We start from the raw sequence: 20502 nt of genomic DNA, 5'->3' as shown, positions 1-20502 counted from the left end.
AAAGTTCCGCGCTCGAGCGGTAATATATTACCGCCCGAGCGCCGCCTTGCATAGGAAAAGATAAGTTTTGAAATCCTTAAGCTTCTTTACCACTTCTTCAACCTCTTTTACAGCATAAACTCGAAAGAAACAAGAACCCTTCCTCCCAAAAGCTCCTTTCTTCTTCTTCATCATTTGAAGTTAGAATTTAATTCTCCATCACAAGGGCATCCTAGAGTTGTAAGTTTTCATCTTTTTAATGGTTGTTATATATGTAGAAGACCATATTGACATGGTGATTGGATTTTGATATATTTGACAGTATAGGAGCGAGAAACATCGTCTCAAACCAGTGTTTTGACGCTTGGACTGTAAGTTGACATGTTCTTGAAGTAATACATGAGTAATATTATGATTTCAAATACTTCCCATTGATTATTTCTATATGTACATTGTTAATATCTTATTGATGAAAATAGAGCACCATATTCCATTGTTATGTATTAAATATGTAAGAAACTCATGAATATTGATGATGGGTGCTATGTTATGAACATGAAGATGAACATGAAAAGAAAAGGATTGATTTTTACATGATATAGAGCTTGTTGACATCATGTGTGGTTTTAAGTACACCAAACCTATTGGCCAATATATGTTCATGGGGCGTGGGGTTGCCAAAGGTTGCTCTCTAACGTCCAACACAGTATTAGCTATATAATAAAGCAAGCACGGTAGTACAGGTCAACTAATGAGGCTCAAGTACAAAAATGAACATGAATATATGCTATGGTATGACATGGTTTAAAGAATTCATTGTTGACCACGACTTGATATGTATGTTCCTTCTACGCATATTGATACGTTTAAGTGCCAACTTATTGAGTTTCATAAACTCACGTAGCTCATGTATTACTGGATCAGATAAATGAGAGACATAGGATGCCGGTTCGCCAATGGATGCTTGTGATGTTCCCTACCTCGACAAGAACCGGGACTTCTTATTTTATAGCTTCCGCATATGTATTACAATGGATTTTATGTTAGGGTTTGAACATGTTTCACAATCTTTATGACTATATGTATAACAATATGGCGTATGGTTGTGTATGAAAATATAATTGATGTTGTTGTATATATGGTATTCTTGGGTTTGTGGTTTAGACAAAAATGTAGGGATATCATGCCAAAAATTTTATAAACCGTCAAATTGATGCTCTTTGTTTGAATTGCTTCATAATATAGTTAAATCATTCAAATCCTATTTTGATTATGGTAATTATGTTAAGTATAGAGTAAAGGTGTGACACATACCTACAATCTCAAACACGATATATAGAAAGCAGATATCTGTCTCAAGGTTGACACAAAAGTCATTCACTACGGACTGGAGTTTCTCACAGGAGATACTGATTGGATGAGGTTTTTTTTATCGATCCTCGTGGCGTGTTATGAAATGTGTGCTGCAACTTTGTGTTCTTTATCTGTCAATGGTGGTCTGGTAAGCTTAAAAAAGGCATGTTTTTGCCAGGGGTGGGTGGATGCGTAGTTTCCCCATGACATTTTTGTGGATGACCGATGACATCAGTATGCTAGCTTCGATAAAATAGTTCCCTGTTATATTTAGTGTGGAAATTCGTGTTGATCAGCAAAATTTACTTCACATATCAAATGAAAAAGCAAGGTGAGCAAAAACACAAAATGGGAGCCAAAAAATCCGTTTCATTTTCAAATGATTCGGCTCAACAAAAAAAAAGTAGCAAAGAACATCTTACACTATTTCATTAAAATCCCACTCCTAAAACAGGAACTTGACATCTAACGGGGGAAATGAAACGGGTGGTGCATACACTGTACGAGTTCTAAATGATCGTGACAACAAAACATTTCATCTCTTTCTCTTGGAACCAGAACCGGTGCCCCGTCCTCCTTTCTGGTCCGACGTTGCAGCAGCAACACCAGCACTTCCTTTACCTCTCCCTCGTCCGGCGGGTGCCTTTTTTGCACTTGAGTTTCCAGAACCCTTCAACTCCATTTCCACTTTGATTGCTAAATTAACAAAAGAACAATACAATAGTACATCAAAAATATATTAGATCACAGGTCGATATATATAGTTTTTTGGGAAAAGTATCACCAACCCTTCGAATTAAGACTCCGCAGATCTGATTCCACCATCTTTTCATCATCAGATGAGTCATCTGAAACAAACAATAGGCAACAAAGCATTAATAGTCAGAAATGATTATTAAAACAAACAATACATTGGCCAAAAGCAGATTTCTTAAATGCGAAATGATGTGAAGACTAATCCACCAAACTGCACAGTCCTAATAGGTACAAAAATTTATTCAGTATTCACGGCAAAACTCTAAGTATTTCCTTAAAAAGCATGTGCTTTACAAAGTTATTAAACCAAAAGTATGCTTTATCAACTCCGAAAAAAAGATCAAATTGACTTTATTCAATACATCATCACACTTGCATAACACTGAACATATACCTTGGTCCCCAGTATCTGAGAGGATTTCTTCTTCATTTTCTGCAGATACAGTAGCATTTTCTTCAACTAAGGCGTCATCTACAGGTTCCAGCATTGCTGCAACCCGCTTCTTAGGAGCCTTTTTCATTCCAGGAAGAGTTATAAAATCTGCTGTCTTAATCACACGCGATGAGCTACCTTTGTTATAAGCTCGTGTCAGTGCAGCTTTTACAGCAGGCTGTATGCCATCCAATGGATTTGGGTGCCCCTTGTGCATATACACGGTAACCCAGATGAGCAGAGCAGCACAAGCACAATTATATCAGGCGGAGATAGGCAGTAAATGATAGAAAGACCTTAAATTTTGACAACTCAACGATCGTATCCAAGTCTTCCATGTTAATGGAGTAAAGATCCATAAAGTAGACAACTTTCTCAACGGCTTCATCCTGAGAAATATTTCACAAAATAAAGGATGTTCAGAAATAAAGATGTAAACCTTTTGCTTCACCAATAAGGGAACAAAAAAATCAACCTTAGGTAGCACCCTCAAAGGATCAGTCAACTGCTTCAGGAGAAGAGTATGATAGTCCAATCGCAAAGTTGCCCTGCCATGATGAAAGCAGCATAGTTGAGGAGAACAAAGAAAGAAAAATTAAAGAAGGTACACATGAGTTCAAGCAACACTGCCTTACCCATCATTTAGGGAAAAAACTGAAGGCATGAAAGGCATTGAAATAATGAAAAAGATGGCCAAGATTTCTAGAGACGAAACGTAGCCAAACTATAGAATGATCCAAAGCAGTAGCCAAGAGTCAATGATACAAACACAAAAAATGTACCTTCCTAAATTAGATTCACGAGATGAAAGAAGATGAACATGCAGGTCCTCTAAAAGTCTGTAATTCTTCCCTGCGGTAGAATTTTTTCCCAGCCATCCACCAAATCTATTGAAATTGCGTTCTCCCTGAAAAAGCGAAAAAGAATAAGAATTATCGTACCTTCAGAACAGAGATATTACTCTTCAGATTAGGCAGGCTAAAATCAACAGCTGAAAAGTTTCTCAAAACATGATACAAAAAATGCATCATGGAACCAAATTTTTGTTTAGAGCCTGATGTTATACTCACTGGCCCTCATCATTAATTCAATACTGTCAAAACAAACATTTGGGCAATAGGGTGAATATGGTTCTCATATAGAAGGAATGATATCAAAAGGATATAAAAAGGCTCCTGGGCATGCTTATTGGTAAAATGGCATTCAATAAGATTTGCTTAAATCAATAAAAAAAATGACAAGAAAATTAAGAATTCAACTTTTAGAGCTCAGGTTACTTCTAAACATTAAAAGTTGTTCATATTAATTGGCGCCAAAGTTTGGATTGAAGTTAAGGCGATGACTCATAAAACTAACACTAACTATGCAGAATAACCTATTTGGTCAAAAAGCACTCATATCCAAAATTGGAATCATATTACCTGCTCAAGTATTTCCCGTTGCCCATGTAACAGAGCTGCACTGGTTCAAACAAAATAAATTAACATCAGCGCTATCATAATGATGTACAGTATCAGAGTTGTAGGAGAGAAAAATAACTCTCCATTTTATTAAATAATAGTTCATGGGTAATACATCCACAGTTACATAGAAACAAGGGAACAAGAAAATGGAAACAAATAATTGTACATCCCCTAATTTATTCTATTGTATCGAATAATTTATTCTAATTCCTAAAATCTGTAATTTTATTAAAAAATATCTTCCCTTTAACATACAGCAATAAGGAAAGAACCCGCCTAAGAACCCAGCATAGAGAACTTACGGGATTATACAAGATGCAAGAGAACCAATCTGAGATAGCTGCCACTGACGGTATCTTCGAATTTGAACATTAACAATATCACCATCAGCAATAGATTCAGCAGCACGAGCAAGTAGGCTCATTCTTTTCAGTTGGTTATCATCTTTACCGGATGAACTTGGCCTATAATTGATATAATTTTCCTGAAAATAAAGCATTAAGAATCTAGACAGATGCTCACTTTAACATTCATCCCAGGTCTAAAGTACTAGAAACGTTACTTACTCCCCAACTAAAGGAGTCGGCTATACAATACTAACAGTGCTCACATTAACATTCATCCCAGGTGTAAAGTACAAGTATTCTATAGTTGACTCCTAGTCTTTCACTATCAGATAAGCATTAGTCCCCAACTATAAGCAGTCGGCCATACAGTAGTAGCTCTTTCGTTAAATTTATTTATTGTTAATGGCATAAGCCACAAGTAGTATTATAATGCATCCATCGCAGGAACAAATCTATTTCTCATCCATAGGATTGACATATTAATAATGAAAACTATAGAAATTTGCATTTCTATGCTGCACATCCATTCCACTACTGTCCTCTATTCATGCAAAATAAACAACTGACTGAACATCTAAAACAACTAAATAACAGGAATTGGGTGCACAGCTACTAATTCCATAATAAATGGAGCAGAGATAATGATAGCTGAGTCGTAGGGAGGGAATTTGGGAGAAAAATCAGTATTCAAGATAGATTGAAAACAAGACAAGTAAAGCTGAGAGCTCAACATTGACGACATTGGGTTCCGTTTATTGAGTTTCAGTTTAAGTTCAAGCTTGAGGTCACCAGAGCAAATGCAAACAGAAAGCAAAAAAGATAAATATACGATGATAATTTCACCAGAACTCCAGCAATATTCACAATAAAAGGCATCACAATATATTTGGGGCACAATTCCTGAAAGTCCCCAACATTTTGCAACCCCACACATACGTGAGTATGCAGTATCAAATGTATTGTGCACAGATCATGCAATTATCTGAAGGAAAAAAATTATATGAAGGAAAACTACAAATGAATTATCTTTCCATCAAAATCCAGTGGCTCGAAAGATGAGAAAAAGGAAGAATAGACCAGTGGCAGAGAAAAGCACACACTAAAGAGAAAATAATATATTTTAGACGTATCAGCAACAAATATCGTTCCAGCTTCAGCATTCTTCTTATGCAATATCTTATTAGTTTTGACAACCATTTATCCATTAGCTCTCAAATGTTGTCCTCCGCCAATTACCAAATTTTGATAATTAGTAGACAGTGAAAATAGTTATCCGGCAATACCTGAATAAGAAGCGGGACAAGATCGGGATCACTCATGCTAAGGTCAATTCTCTCATCCATTCGCAACTTCCCACCATTGAAGCCAAATAATCTGTACAAACAACATAAAACTTATCTTTCTACCAGGAAGAAGTCAGAAACTTACAAATCATTAGAAGCAACCTCATTTACTAGACATATTGATTGAAAAGGCAATGGATATGATACCTTCTCACACCAATATACAAGGGAAAATGGCATTCATACACAAGGGACCACTAATTAGCAGTGAAGTTACCAACAACTTCCTGTAGTTCGCTCATTTTGACCCCCAATCACATATATAAAGGCATTCAATAGGAGTTATATCCACACAAAAAATACCGTTAAAAGGCCAAAAACATTAAAACATAAAGAGTAGCAAAAATAACATCTAACAAACAATTGAATCCAAACATCTAAAGATGGTCATACTTATCAACAGCCGTGAAGGGTGAAATATCTTCATCCTTGGAACTGTTTTGAAGGCGCTGCTTGATATCATCAAAATTAAGGACTGCCAAAGAGAGACTCATATACTGCAACTGGTTCAGGGCCATTCGCATATCTCCATTGACTCTTTCTGCCAGTTCCTCCAGCGCAATCTATGATTGTAAAGCATCTCAATCAGTAACATAAGTAGACAAGCAATGATTGATGATTTGTGGCAAAAGTTGATAGTTTCTAATTTAAAATAGAATGTCTACAAGCTCCAATCTCTCCGTTCCATCATCCTCCTCGCCCGCCTCCCAGAAAAAAAAAAGAACCAGAGGAGAAGAAGAGAGATGAAAAAAGTGCAATGGAAAAAATATCAACGATGCATTCATCCATCAACACTCTCAAGGTTATGCCAAAATGTGAGTTTAATGGCACAATTAAAATTTAATATCCTATAGTTATCTGCCAAACTCAAAACCATATTATGAAACAAGCATAATATAACAAAATGGAAACATTTAAAAAGAAAATAGGAACATTTAGAAAGTTAAAGCATTAATATAAAAAATCGTTCATCAAAGATTGTACCTCATTAACTTGGAGGTGTTCTGCATTTACTATCTGTGATAATCTTTTCGCCATCTATCAATGCCATCAACATAAACATCAATGATTTGAATGAAATAATTATCATGTTGAATGCAGTAATAAAAACTCAAAAGACTAGCACCAATAGGTTCTGGCTGTCATCATTTTTACCAAAAAATTAACTCAAAGCATATCAAGAGTGAAGAGTTTGATGCTTCAGGGACGGGATTGTGTTTGAATATCGATTCAAAGTGCCTATCATGTATATAAAACTCAAGATTCCAACAGTAATCAATACATTTTCGTGATAGGTAGGCCATAAACTTTTAGCCAACCGAATTAGGCTACAGATAAACTCACATAGCACCATCAAACACCTTCAAATGCTTCTCACTCAAAGCTGAGAAAGTTCAGGTTTCCTGGCTAAGGAAACCATTGGAAGTTTTTTTTTTTTTTTTTATAAGAAACATAATAATATTAATAATATGTGATTGTTTCCATTACATGAAGTGGACTAGTGGTCCACTGCCAAGAAAGAGAAAAACATTCAATTAACAATACACATAAGTCCAATCTCGTAGAAGATCAAGTATCGATAAGCCCTGAAACTCTTTATTAGATCCAATCTAGTTTGCTATTTTGATCTTGATTTTTTCCCAACATTCTTTTGTATTGTCCTCCAATTCTTCTATTTCTCTCTAACCAGATTGCCCAACAAATTCCATGGATCACCACTCTCCACAAAATTTTACCTCTTTTGCCGAGCATTTGTCCAAGATCCGTATTAAACAAATCTTGTGTTGTTTTCGGCACGACCCAAACCAGTCTCATTTCTTCCAAAGCCCTAGCCCACAAATCATTAGTGAACTTACAATGAATGAGCATATGATCTTGTGTTTCCAAATCCTTACGACACAACATGCACCAGTTGGGGCAAAGAGCACATTTAAGCCATCTCTTTTGCAACATCTCGGATGTCGGTAATTTTCCTAGGATTGCCGTCCACGAGAATATTTGAATCTTTGTCGGAATAGGAGTTTTCCAAATGATATGGAAAAATTTGAAATCTTGGGCCTAAGGCCCAGACATTCATTTACATTCGTACTGATTAAATTATCCAAAATGAATTCTACAGGCAATTTGATGATATTCTCTTATTATTAAAAAAATCCACTTCAATGTTATTTGGTTAGACCGGTGCCAAAATCAATGGGAAGTAATATACTGTCATAAGGACCACATGACTTTGTCATCAGAGTAATAACAAGAAAGTCAAAATACACAGAAATTTTTTCCAGCCAACAGGAAACCTTGCCAATCATATCCATAGCCAGCCACAAATCCAAACATGCAGTAATACAATGCTAGACGTCAAAGATCAGCAATGGTACATGCACGTTCATGCATAAGATGAAAAGAGCAAAAGAGACCTGCTGCTTTGTTGGTTTACGATAGCTAAGGAGTAAGCAGTAGTTCACTAGGCTTTTAAGTTTCTGGCTATAGCGATCATTACAGATGCATATAATAGGAATTTTTGAAATCTTGATACTGGCAATAAGATCCGCTATTCCACCTCTATCTCCAGCAGACATGCCATCAACCTCATCCATGATAAGAACAGTATTTGGGTTCTGAGAACTGTAATAGCAGTAAAAAAAAACAGTTAAAGTGCACCTTAGCAGTAAAAAACAGTTAAAGTACACCTAAGTTACTTTCTAATGCAAGCATAGCAGCAACCGACCGTTCCATGTTAGGATTCAAGCCTTCATTGCTGATAAGTTCTTTGATAGAATTAGAAGTACTTCCACCAATTCCTTTCTGAATTTTAGCATCAGCCTTTCCACGACTGTCACTTGCATTAACCTAAAGGAAATGAACATGGTCAATTTATGCACAAGCACGGCCACACTTACTTTAAAACAAAAGGGATAAATTGACACAAATACCTACCTCAATTGCACGGAAACCAAGCATCTGACTAACCAACTTCGCAGATGTTGTTTTCCCAATGCCTGGTGTCCCACTTAACAATACACACTTTTTAGCACCAGAATCATTCGGCTTCTTTCCTTTTCCTTTTTGTCCTGCATTAAGGAATTGTTGATTCCAATTTGCGAGCCAATCATGAAGCTGTTTCACCTGCATTCGACCTGTTATTGTCACTAATAACATACAGATACAGACCCTCACCTCCCAAGAAAGATGAACTAAAAATACATACCAATGACTGATTCCCAACAATATCATTAGGAACCTTTGGCTTATATTTTTCAGTCCATGGCAACAGATTTTGTGTGGATGGTAGTTTGGAATAAACAGCAGAAGACGTCAAACCTTTGGCATCCTTGCTTGCAACAATATGGCCAACTTGTTCTAGCAAAACCATTGAAATCCAACAAGTAAAAACTAATTTAAAGAAAGCACAGAAGTAAAAATCACAAAAACAAAAGAAGAGTCAAAGGTTGTCAGCTTTCACTCCTGAAGGATAAATTTACTTTTTAAAACTAGCTTACTGAAAGTTGAAACAGAATCAAAACAGAATAAAATAAAGCATCTACTCAAGTACTCAAACTTTCATGCCCACAGTGCAAAAGATAAACATTAGCTTTCGTCTGACATTGTATGGTGATATCATGCACAACAAAGTAAGCTAATTTCTACCGGCAGCTTTATGAAAACACTGTAAATGATCAATAAAATTGTGGTTCATGGAAGCATACTCAATTGTTCTGGCTTTTGAAGGCTCTTCTTTGTAGGAGATGGAACAACCTTATCTGGTGTCTTCTTTGTTGCTTGCATTGCAGTTGCTGAATTATTTGATGCACGAATCATGTCAAATAAACCATCCTCTGTAAGAAAGACGGTGCTGGGGAAAGATAATTTTTTTAAAATCAACAAACTGATGGAGAAAGGAGAAAATGTCAAATACATGGCAAATAAAAACAGATTACTAACCCAAGTTCTTTGGCCTTCTCGGACTTCCGTCCGCCAATATCTTCATCACATAGAAGATAATTCTGCAAAGAACACAATCGATTATTAGCTGATAAAACCATGCCATGAATAAGTAGTTAGTAGTAACAATAAAAAGTCAACAATTCACCGTCTTTTTGCTGACAGATCCAGTAACACGCCCACCGTGACGCTTGATCAAATCTTCAGCTTCTTCTCTTTCCAAACTTGAAGAAGAAAAGCACAGAAAAAGGCAAGTTTAACTAAGTGAATGATAATCGAATAACCAATCAGAGATAGAGAAGCAGTGCACATCACAAAGAAGTGCAATTAATTGTTTGTGAGCATGCAACCTTGAAGGAACACACATTCACTCACACAGGCTTTGCGGTCTATACGCATGGAGTCCCAATTAGTATGCGATTACACATGCCAGAGCCAGACATGCAAGTGCTATAAGTACAAACCCAATAAGATCGGGCTACCTGTCGAGTGTTCCGCTGATCACAAAAGTCAAACCATCTAAACAGCTAGCAGCACCTTCAGGAACTTCCTGATAAACAAGAAACCAAATCCTGTCAACAAGTGGCTTTTTTCAAAAAGGTTATAAGATTCTCTAAGTTCTCACCTTCTCTCCTTTATGAGGAGGATCTTTCCTCTCCCCAAAGTTCATGAATCCACCCCTACCTCCACCACCTCTTCCTTTCGCACTTGCTGGGACACCTCTTCCACCACGGCTTCGTCCGCCAGATTTTACAGATTTAACATCCTTATCGTCAAGATCCTCTTCCTCGCTTCCAGCAACATCTGTACTTTTTGCATTTATAGGAGTGGCTGAAGAATCTTTTGCACCACGACCCTTTCCAGCAGCATTTGAGTTCGATTTTATTTCTGCATAATCATCGTCATCACTTTCCGCACTAAACTTTCGAGAACTTTTTGTTACAGAACCAATTCTCCTCTTGCCAGGAGTGGTACCCATTGTACTCCTCCTTGAGGAAGATGAGATGAAATCTCTATCTTCATCGTCAATCTCAATTTTGTGGATTTTTTTCTCCGGTGGAGGCTTTAATTCCTTAGACAACACACCACCATCACCTCGACCCTTCCTTTTTGTAGAAACTTCCTTAACACCGGTCTCATCTTCGACATTTTGTTTATCTTTAGCAAAATATTTGCTTGTTTTCCTTCTACCAAGAAAATCTTCTCCTTGTGCCTAAGATCCGCAAATAAAAAAATCATGTAATGTGTGTAGCTGATTTTTCAATATCATATTCCTGACCAAATAAATAAACTGCATCAATAAAAAAGATGATGCCAAGATATTGATCCAATGAGATCTATAACTTGATGGACTCTTTAATCCATAGAGTTGTTTGTGTCAACATGCTTCACCAGTTTGTGTTGCTCGTTCTTAAATGCAAGTGATACAACACAGCTATTCTATATTTCCACCACATAAATACTTAACATAGAAGTACATTATCATATACATCAAACAAAGCACAGTTCCAGGATATATATTTCTCTACACCACCATCTCAGTAATCTTATCCTAAGATAAGAATCATTCGTTATTTTTGTATTTACCGAAAAATAAATCAGCATTGAAGAATCAATAATTGCATTTCTTTAGCATAAGAATCCAGTTCAAATGAAAATTAAAATCAGCAATTTATAAACCGGAAATAAGATAGTTTCAGAGAAGAAAGTTCGAACCACTTTTTCAGGCTGTGGGTCGACACCAGGAGGTTTTTCGAGAGTCGAGGACTTAGCTGGCTTCGATGAATTGTCATTCCCAGCACCTTTTTCATGTTGCTTCATGAACCATTTCCTTATATCCGACTGTGGTTGTTACAAACTATTTTAATGATATTCACATCAAGACGAATACCCAACATTCACCCCCCAAATGAAAAGTCGAAATACTAATATAGAACATGGAAGACATATCAACAATATTAACCCCACAAAATAAGCTAAAAGATAAACAAAATACCATAGCTGTGCAACAAAGGTAAATGCATGTTGTGTGTAAATCGAAACTTACCATCGATAAATCTTTCACCGGCTTGTGAAGTATTGCACTTCTAAAATAATCTGAAACAAGGGAAAGAAAACTTATTTGTAGTTAATGAACCTAGATAAAGCAGGCCGAATGAGAATCCGTGAGCGTGCCAGAGTGCGAGTGGAGGAGGGCGGAAGATAACCGGAAACCGAAGACAAATATGTATGCTGAACTGATCTGCAAAAGGAGAGGAGGGTTTCGCAAAAAAGAAGCGCCAGCCTCGATCGGTAACGCTTGTTCAATTGATTTTCCCCATAAACAAGAGAAAGAGGGAGTGGAAAAAAAAAAGAGATATGGGCCGTAGCATTGAATATTGGGTTTTAAAGGCCCAAAGAAATTTGGCAAAAATATGATTAAAAGGCCAAAAATGTTTGGGCCTAGTTTAAATCTCACACAAACAAGAAATTAAATCCCAACCTATTATTTATCAAAATTATTCGATTTATTTTATTTCTCTACTATTTCCCTTCTACGCACCAAAAGTTGAAGAAATTGAAAAAAACACAAACAGAATCAAATAGTGAGGAAATGAAGTTCTGCAAACAATCCTCTCTGAGTGGAAACAATCCTCCCTGAAGTCGAATAAAAAAACCAAAAGAGGGAGAAAAAAAAAAAAAAAAAAAAAAGNGTCTGTCTCTCTGATCGGGTCTCAAGAGGAAGCAGATCTCCTTGAACGAAGCACGAAGAAATCCAAAAAAACATCGGAATCAAAGCAGATTGGCTCCGACGATGTGCTCATAGAAAGCCCCATGGGGAACAATCAAGAATAGATCGGGGAGCACCAGAATATGTGTGATGTCGAGACCCAACCTTCGTACAAGGAAACTCTTAAGGGTAAAAAGAATGCAGGCGATTCATCCGCCTACTTGTATGAAGATGGATTCATCTCGGATGATGATTTTTATGGCGAAGACGAGGAGGAGGACGGATGCCCAGTCATCAAACTCTCCAAGGAGGAGAAGAGTAGATTACGTGCACCATGGCGTCAAACACTGATTGTTAAGGTAATGGGTAGATCAATCGGGTATAAAATTACCTTCTCCGAAGAATCAAGACCCTATGGAAGCCAAAGGCCCTGATAGATCTAGTTGCCCTTGAGAATGACTACTTTATAGTTAGATTTTATTCTGTGATGACTATGAACATGCGAAGTATGAATGGTCCCCTAATTTTGACCCACTCTCGGACAGCACAGAAAAACTACTGGTTGTCTCCCGATCATGGTTCGCCGTCGCGGATATCGGGACAGATGTTACCGTTCCAGTTCCAGTTACAATGAAATTTCGCGGAACGGTCGCGGAACGTGTATTTAAAAAAATATTATAAATATATAAAATTTAAAAATTTTGAAAAATATTTAAAAATATAAAAATTAAAATAAATATCATTTAAATAGATTATTTGATGTAAATAAGAAATTTAAATATTTTTAAAATTTTATTAACAATTTATTGAACACAATTTATATCGTCATTATATTTAAAATTTTTCCAACCATATCAAAAATTAAATATACTATTAAAAATTATTTGTATTTAATTAATTAAAACTTTAAAATATTTTCGATTGGATATATATAAGTTCGCACAAATTTGAATCAATTTAGAGTGATGAACTAATAATAAGCATCAAATCTTATATAAAGTGATGTTACAAATTATTTAACATCAATTAAAATAGAAATATTTTATAATTAACTTAGTTTTTTTCACACTTTGTAATTAAAATTTCTCAATAGAAATAGTTGACTTGCGGTCTCTTCTTTATTAGTCTTTCATTGATGGATGCAGCGGGAAGAAGACTCAAGATTCACCATCTCACATCAACCGATGTGCTTTGCTTTCCAATGTTCCTAGTGAATTTAATGTTAAGCTTATTAAATTACTCATATCATATGATAATATAATAATAATGAGAAATGAAATATAAGTTGATGAAAACAAACATTTATATAGAAAGGTACATGTAAATGTTATATCATCGAGACTAATACCATGAGTAATGACGTGGAGGAACAAAATCATTAATGTTATATCAAAATTGCATTATTTGTACTACAAAGCAAAGATACGACGTGCAATAGGACCTACAATTGCATTATTTGTACTAGAAAGCAAAGATACGTGCATTATTAAATCCGTCGCTGATTCGAATTTGCGACGGTTTTATTAACAATCGTCGCTAAATTTAGCGACGGTTTTTATTCAACCGTCGCAGATTTTAATTTGACGACGATTTTATTCAAACCGTCGCTAACTATAGCGACGGTTTTATTCAAACCGTCGCCGATGTTAAATCGGCGATGGTTGAATAAAAACCGTCACTACATACATAAAACCGTCGCTAGTAGCGACAGTTCAAAACAAAACCGTCGCGAATTGCGTTCCGGTTCCGTTCCACCGTTATATCCCCGTTTTCGGTATATGAAACGCCGATACAAGCCATCAACCTACACAACCCGGAACCTCGTCAAGGTTGCTGACGTTCCGGCCGTTCCGTTCCCGTTTCGGCGAACCATGTTCCCGATCGAATACTATGAGCAGGAGTTTTTAATGAAAATTGGAAACAAGATCGGTCGACCCATCCGAGTTGATCAGGCAACTAGTATGGTATCTAGAGGAAAGTTTTCACGTATGTGTGTAGAGGTGGACATTACAAAACCCCTTTTGGCGAGGTTTAAGTTAAGAAGAAGAGTCCGCAAAATCGAGTACGAGGGTATTCACTTAATATGTTTTGATTGTGGAGTTTATGGGCACCGTCAAGGAGAATGTCCTGGTAAAGAGGCTGCAAAAAACACCGAAAACGCCATATAGGATGCAAGAGGAGAAAGAAGGGAGAGCAGCGGTGACCCTGATGATTACAAAAGGAAAGCCATAATCCCAGCGAAAATCACGGAGAACTTCGGGCCATGGATGATGGTATCTCGATCCTCTCGCAAATTTGACAAGAATAGAAAAGGACGTACTGATGGTTATGGAAAGCTTCCAAACAGGATTGAATACGATAATCTTCACCATAATCAAATCACACGAGCCATTCAATGTTTGAGGTGCTGGGCCAAGATATCAACGCTGAGATGGGCTTGGGCCCAAATGAGGAAGGGCCTGAAAAATTAGATGATGATCCAATTCCGGCAAGCAAACTCGATGGCAAAGGAAGAAGGCCTATTGTCCAAACTACCTATAAGGAAGGCCAATGGCTAGAGATTGAAGGGGGACATAATCTCAATAAAGAGAAACAAAAGCATCATTCGAACCTTAACAAGGGAGGGCAAAAAAACCAAGGTGGAATGAGCCAAGCTGCAGCAACCGAACACATGGTAATTCGAGGCTCACAAGGTGGCAAGATCATTTATCGTAAAGTGCTCAACAATGTGCCGAGCAAGGATTCTCTGGAGAACAGTGACCTACTGGGAAGAAAATATGATGCCGAGCATCACCAAGATCCTCCTCTCATTTACAATAAAATGGTAGAGGATGAACCAATGAACAATGACAATGTCAATAGTGATAGGGAAATAGTCAAGGAGACTTTGTTGGGTACACACCAGGCCCAACAGTTCTAAACTCCCTTGTGGTTGATCGACGCTCTTGCACTCACTTCTTAAGGGGCACTTTCTTTAATGTTTATTTATTATATGAACTTTATAGTCTGGAATTGTCAAGGTGCGGCCTCCATTGAATGGAACCGTGCCCTTAAAGATATGATCAAGAGATTCAATCCAAGAATCTTGGGACTTCTTGAACCTCACGTCTCAGGAGCCCATGCCGACGATATTTGCAAAAGGATGGGCTACAAAAACTGGCTGAGAGTCGAAGCAGTGGGGTTCAGCGGTGGCATATGGATTTTCTGGAAAGAAGAAATAACGCTGGAGGCCATCTATACCCACCCCCAATTTGTACTGGCTAGAGTTGAAACAAGTAATTCTAGTCCTTGGACCTTATCTATAGTCTACGGTAGTCCCAATGCAACACTCATAAAGAAACTTTGGGAAGATCTCATGGCAGATAAGCTGAATATTATTGGTCCATGGATGTCTATCGGGGACTATAACTGCATTACTTTATATCAGGAAACCAGCTCTAACAGAGGCAGTGATCTGTCAAGAAGTGCGGGCATGACTGATTGGATGTTTGACCAAGGGCTCATTGACATCGGCTTTGTTGGACCAACCTTCACGTGGACCAGAGGTTTAAACAGTTAAAAGGGCCAGATTAGACAAAGGGTGTGTAATATGGATTGGAGGGAATTATTCTCAGAAGCTACAGTGACGCATCTCCCATCTATTCAATCATACCATGCTCCGCTGCTAGTCGAGTTGAGAAGCAACAAAACTAACAGAACCAAAGGAATCTTCCGATTCCAGGTAGCCTAGCTAACTCATTGCAACTTCAAATATTTAATTCAACAGAAATGGGAAGCCTGTAAGACTCTCTGCGACAATGTTACAACAATGGCCCAAGTGCTACCTGAATGGAATCTCTCCACGTTAAGGAATATTCATAAAAGGAAGAAAGAATTGTTAGCAAGGATCGAGGGCATCCAAAGAACCTTGTGTAATCAACCTAGACACAGAATCCTTAAGCTTGATCGTAAGCTTCGTCAAGAGCTAGATAAAGTGTTGGAGCAAGAAGAACTCTTGTGGTATCAAAAGTCTAGAGAGGATTGGATTGTTTCGGGGGATAGAAATACAAAGTTCTATCATGCCTCCACCACAATCAGAAAAAGTAGGAATAAGATTGAAGCACTCAAAGCGGATAAGGGAGAATGGATAACAGAAGAGGAGTAGCTCAAAAGAATGATTCAAAATTACTACTCATCTCTCTTTCAACCGGATCATACATGTGAATCTAAATCCCTTGCATTACATGCACCGTTTTCGTCAGCGGAGGTGAAAAAGGCTCTCGATGATATGTCACCGTTTAAGGCCCCTGTACCGGATGGTATACCTGCTGGATTTTATCAGAAAATGTGGAATATTGTAGGGGACTCTTTAAGTGAATATGCCCTTAAATTCTTTTCTTCAGGTGTGATCCCGACAGGAAGTAATGACACTTTCTTGACCTTAATTCCCAAAGTTCAAAATCCAGAACATGTCACACAACTTAGGCCTATTAGCCTTTGCAACGTAAGCTACAAGATCCTCACCAAAACCATGACTAACCGCCTGAAGAGTATCATGCTTGATATTATTGGTCCTTTTCAAAGCAGTTTTATCCCTGGACGCCGGATCTCTGATAATATTCTGGTGTATCAAGAGGTGCTTCATTCTATGAGAAAGAAAAAGGGGGCAAAAGGGTTTATGGCCATCAAAATAGATCTTGAGAAAGCCTATGACAGACTTTCGTGGAACTTTATTCGAGAAACTCTCAAAGATGTTGGCTTTAATTAGGATTGGGTCAGAAACATTATGAGTTGCATTGAATCCCCTAGACTCTCGATACTGTGGAATGGGGAACAAATGGAATGGATCAAGCCGGGCAGAGGAATCCATCAGGGTTACTCAATATCTCCCTACATATTTGTCCTATGTATTGAGAGATTGAGTCACATTATCAATCAAGCCGTCAGGGAAGGGTCTTGGAAATCAATTCAATTATCTCGAAACGGTCCAGCATTATCACATTTGCTATTTGCTGATGACATGGTTTTATTTGCCGAAGCTTCCTTGGACCAGATACATGTTATTCTCGATTGCTTAAACAGATTTTGCGCATGTTCAGGTCAACGAGTTAATCTCCAGAAGTCTCACATCTTTGTCTCCACCAACGTGCCTGATAGGGTCGCCAATAGCCTATCAGCCATGTCAGGAATCCCTTTAACTAATGACCTGGGAAGATATCTGGGAGTATCGTCGGTCCATGGGCGAGTTACAGGTACTTTGTATAAGCAGGTTTTAGACAGGGTGAAACTCAGACTCGAGGGATGGAAAACCAAATACTTGACGTTTGCGGGACGCAAAGTGTTAGTGAAATCAGTTCTTAATGCTATCCCATTATATATTATGCAAACAAGTATTCTACCGGTGGGAATTTGCTCTGAAATTGAGAAAACTGTCAGAAATTTTTTATGGGGAGGCAAAAATGGAGAGCGCAAATGCCACTTGGTAAAATGGGATACCGTGTGTAATCCAAAATCTATGGGTGGCCTCGGAGTCAAGAGATTGCAACCTATGAATCTTGTCTTTATGACGAAGCTTGGGTGGAGATTAACAGTTGATATGGATAGCCTCTGGGAAAAATTTATGGCAGGGAAATACATGCACACCACCCGTACTAATCGAGGCATCCAACCCAAAACAGGGGCGTTTATCGCTTGGCGAGGAATTTCCAAGGCTGCTCAATTTCTGGAGAAAGGAATAAAGATTGTGGTGAGGAATGGTAAATCTACTTGTTTCTAGAATGACAAGTGGATGGGAAGCGAACCATTGAGTAAGTCCTTGCTCATGGATATAAACTCTGTAACGACCCATTACAAGCCCAGTGGACTGCCCATACAGCCCACTGCCCCGATCGACCCAAGGTTATCCCGATCTCGGGTTCCCTCAAAGGGGCCTTTTCCCTCACGGGCTTTCCATAGGCGTCGTACGGGTTACTCATAGGACTCTCCAGCCCATGCACTGGAGCTTGTGCCTTCCCAGAGTATCTATATATCCGTGTGATCTCAGGTTCGAGTGCCTTCCCAGAGTATCTATATATCCGTGTGATCTCAGGTTCGAGTCAGTGCANCCCTCACGGGCTTTCCATACGACGCCTATGAGTAACCCGTACGACGCCTATGGAAAGCCCGTGAGGGAAAAAGACCCCTTGAGGAAGCCCAAGATCGGGATAATCTTGGGTCGATCGGGGCAGTGGGCCGTATGAACGGTCCACTGGGCCTGTAATGGGTCGTTACAAACTCCACCGAAAGGCACAAGAAAGTGGATGAATATTGGATGAAAGGGGTAGGTTGGAACTGGGAAGCTCTTAACGGGATGATCCCCACACTTTTAGAAAGTAGATTGAATGCCTTTATTCTGAATGATGAGGAAGACTTGGAGGACACCTGCTGCTGGGGCTGTACCAGTAATGGGAAGTTCTCAGTTAGCTCGGCCTATAACATGATCACTAACACGATTGATCAAACGAGAGAAAACTCTTGGAAATTTATATGGTAGATGGATGTGCCATATCGAATAAGAGCCTTTATTTGGCTAGTTCGACATGGAAAGATTATGAGCAACGTGGAAAGGGCTAAAAGAGGTTTCACTACTAATGGAAATTGCAAAATATGAAAGAATCACCTTGAAGACGTTGATCACATATTCCGCAATTGTGTCAGTGCAAGAAAAGTCTGGGGTGTCCTTAAGCCCGCTTTAGTTGGCCGAACTTCCATGAGACTTAGTTTCGATAATTGGCTAATAACAAACCTATCTCAGGAGCAACATAACATTTTTTCGAAGGACTGGAATATCCTCTTCGCTATTACCTTATGGTGGATTTGGCAGTGGCGGAACAAATATGTATTCAAGGAGAAGACAATAAATCTAGGATCTAAAGTGGCATGGATAAAGAACAAATTTTGGCAACAAAAGCAGCCTTCAAATTAAGAAATGTGATGCCAAGTCAAGAAGTGGCCTACGAGAATCGTATGTTGAGATGGATACCCCCACCTAGAGGATGGATATCTCTGAATGTAGATGGGTGCTGCAAACAACGAGTCTTAATGGTGGGGGAAGGAGGTTTAATTCGCAACGAATATGGTAACTGGCTTATAGGTTTCATGTACAACATTGGGTACTACTCGATTGAGGAAGCAGAACTTTGGGCTGTTTGTAAGGGGCTAGAGTTAGCATGGAGTTCAGGGCACAGACTACTATTGCTAGGAGTTGACTCAGAGATGATAGTCAAATGGTTGAACAAAGAAGGATCACCCTGCTCGCCAGTACTCAATCTGCTTTCCAGGTGTATTAGCCTCCTTGCTAGAGAATGGGAAGTTAAAGTTCAAAATATCTTCAGAGAACAGAACAAAGCTGCTGACTTCTTAGCATTTGAAGCACTGAAATTCAATAGAGGATGCAGAACTATCTCAACTCCCCCACAGATCTTTTCAACATCATGGAAAACGACAAGCGGGGAGTAGGCACTTGGAGAAAAGTAGCTATACGTTAGGTGGTCTTTGTGGGTGTCCCTCTCTCTCTCAGCATAAAAAAAAATAGTGAGGAAATGAATCATTACCGTCGGTATTTGCTTCCCTTGGCAGTGATAGTCCCCACAAGGAGGATAAGAGTTCTTCGATAGTACTCTAATTTTAAATCTAAAGATCAAAAGAGTTCGACATATTGTGTAATATGGGGAAAATTTGTGCATCTTTGTAGTTCTCGGAACAAAGGTTGTGTACTACCCATGGGGTAGCCTAAACAAATCCGAAGATAATGTGATATAATTTTACACCAAAGTGTTATATCATAGTCTTTTTATTGCTTGTAATTAAGAGTTAGCATTCGGTCGGTTCGGTAGAATGAATAGAATTTCGAATAATTAAACTCGACTTAATTTTTTGTATAAATTAACCAAATCAAAACCGAACCAAATTTAAATTAGTTAATTATGGGGGCACGACACAGTGTGCATTTGACTAGATCGGAAAATTTCATGTTACGCTTGAAACAATGGTAGCTTTAGAAGAAAATATTTAGAGAAGGATAATGAAAAGCGATATGAAATTTATACTCTCAGAGATAAAGTGGATCTTTCCAAGTATACATTATCTTAACGGGTTTTTTTTATTATTAATTTTTTAAAAAAATCAAAAGTAGCGTAGATGATGAGTATTGCAAAACTCC

General features: G+C 38.1%; 2 protein-coding genes across 3 annotated transcripts; one reads left to right on the top strand and one right to left on the bottom strand.

The window, feature by feature from the left end:
• Nucleotides 1-1683: 1683 nt before the first annotated feature.
• Nucleotides 1684-11994, bottom strand: LOC140960146 (replication factor C subunit 1). Of its 2 annotated transcripts, none has more exons than XM_073418294.1 (23): nt 11821-11994; nt 11661-11710; nt 11330-11455; nt 10239-10826; nt 10096-10163; nt 9762-9837; nt 9614-9675; nt 9379-9524; nt 8880-9031; nt 8609-8797; nt 8400-8521; nt 8089-8296; nt 6659-6712; nt 6068-6237; nt 5615-5705; nt 4287-4468; nt 3943-3982; nt 3304-3428; nt 2997-3069; nt 2818-2910; nt 2483-2729; nt 2121-2180; nt 1684-2028 (listed from the first exon to the last, which is right to left on the bottom strand). In XM_073418294.1, exons 2-23 carry the CDS (start codon nt 11661-11663, stop codon nt 1868-1870), a joined length of 3036 nt encoding a protein of 1011 aa, XP_073274395.1. In that variant the 5' UTR covers nt 11664-11710; nt 11821-11994; the 3' UTR covers nt 1684-1867. The 2 variants fall into 2 exon arrangements, with proteins under 2 accessions (XP_073274395.1, XP_073274396.1); XM_073418295.1 differs by having other exon boundaries at nt 11793-11901.
• Nucleotides 11995-15912: 3918 nt separating this feature from the next.
• Nucleotides 15913-16467, top strand: LOC140958881 (uncharacterized). The gene is made up of 2 exons (XM_073416469.1): nt 15913-16044; nt 16090-16467. The coding sequence occupies exons 1-2, from the start codon at nt 15913-15915 to the stop codon at nt 16465-16467; spliced, it is 510 nt and encodes a 169-aa protein (XP_073272570.1).
• The last annotated feature ends 4035 nt before the right edge of the window (nt 16468-20502 follow it).

Source organism: Primulina huaijiensis, chromosome 15, assembly GCF_012295235.1.
Source record: "Primulina huaijiensis isolate GDHJ02 chromosome 15, ASM1229523v2, whole genome shotgun sequence".
In the NCBI taxonomy this organism is placed as follows: Eukaryota; Viridiplantae; Streptophyta; class Magnoliopsida; order Lamiales; family Gesneriaceae; genus Primulina; species Primulina huaijiensis.
The sequence above is the reverse complement of the archived record's forward strand: the minus strand, read 5'-3'. Positions and strand labels throughout refer to the sequence as shown.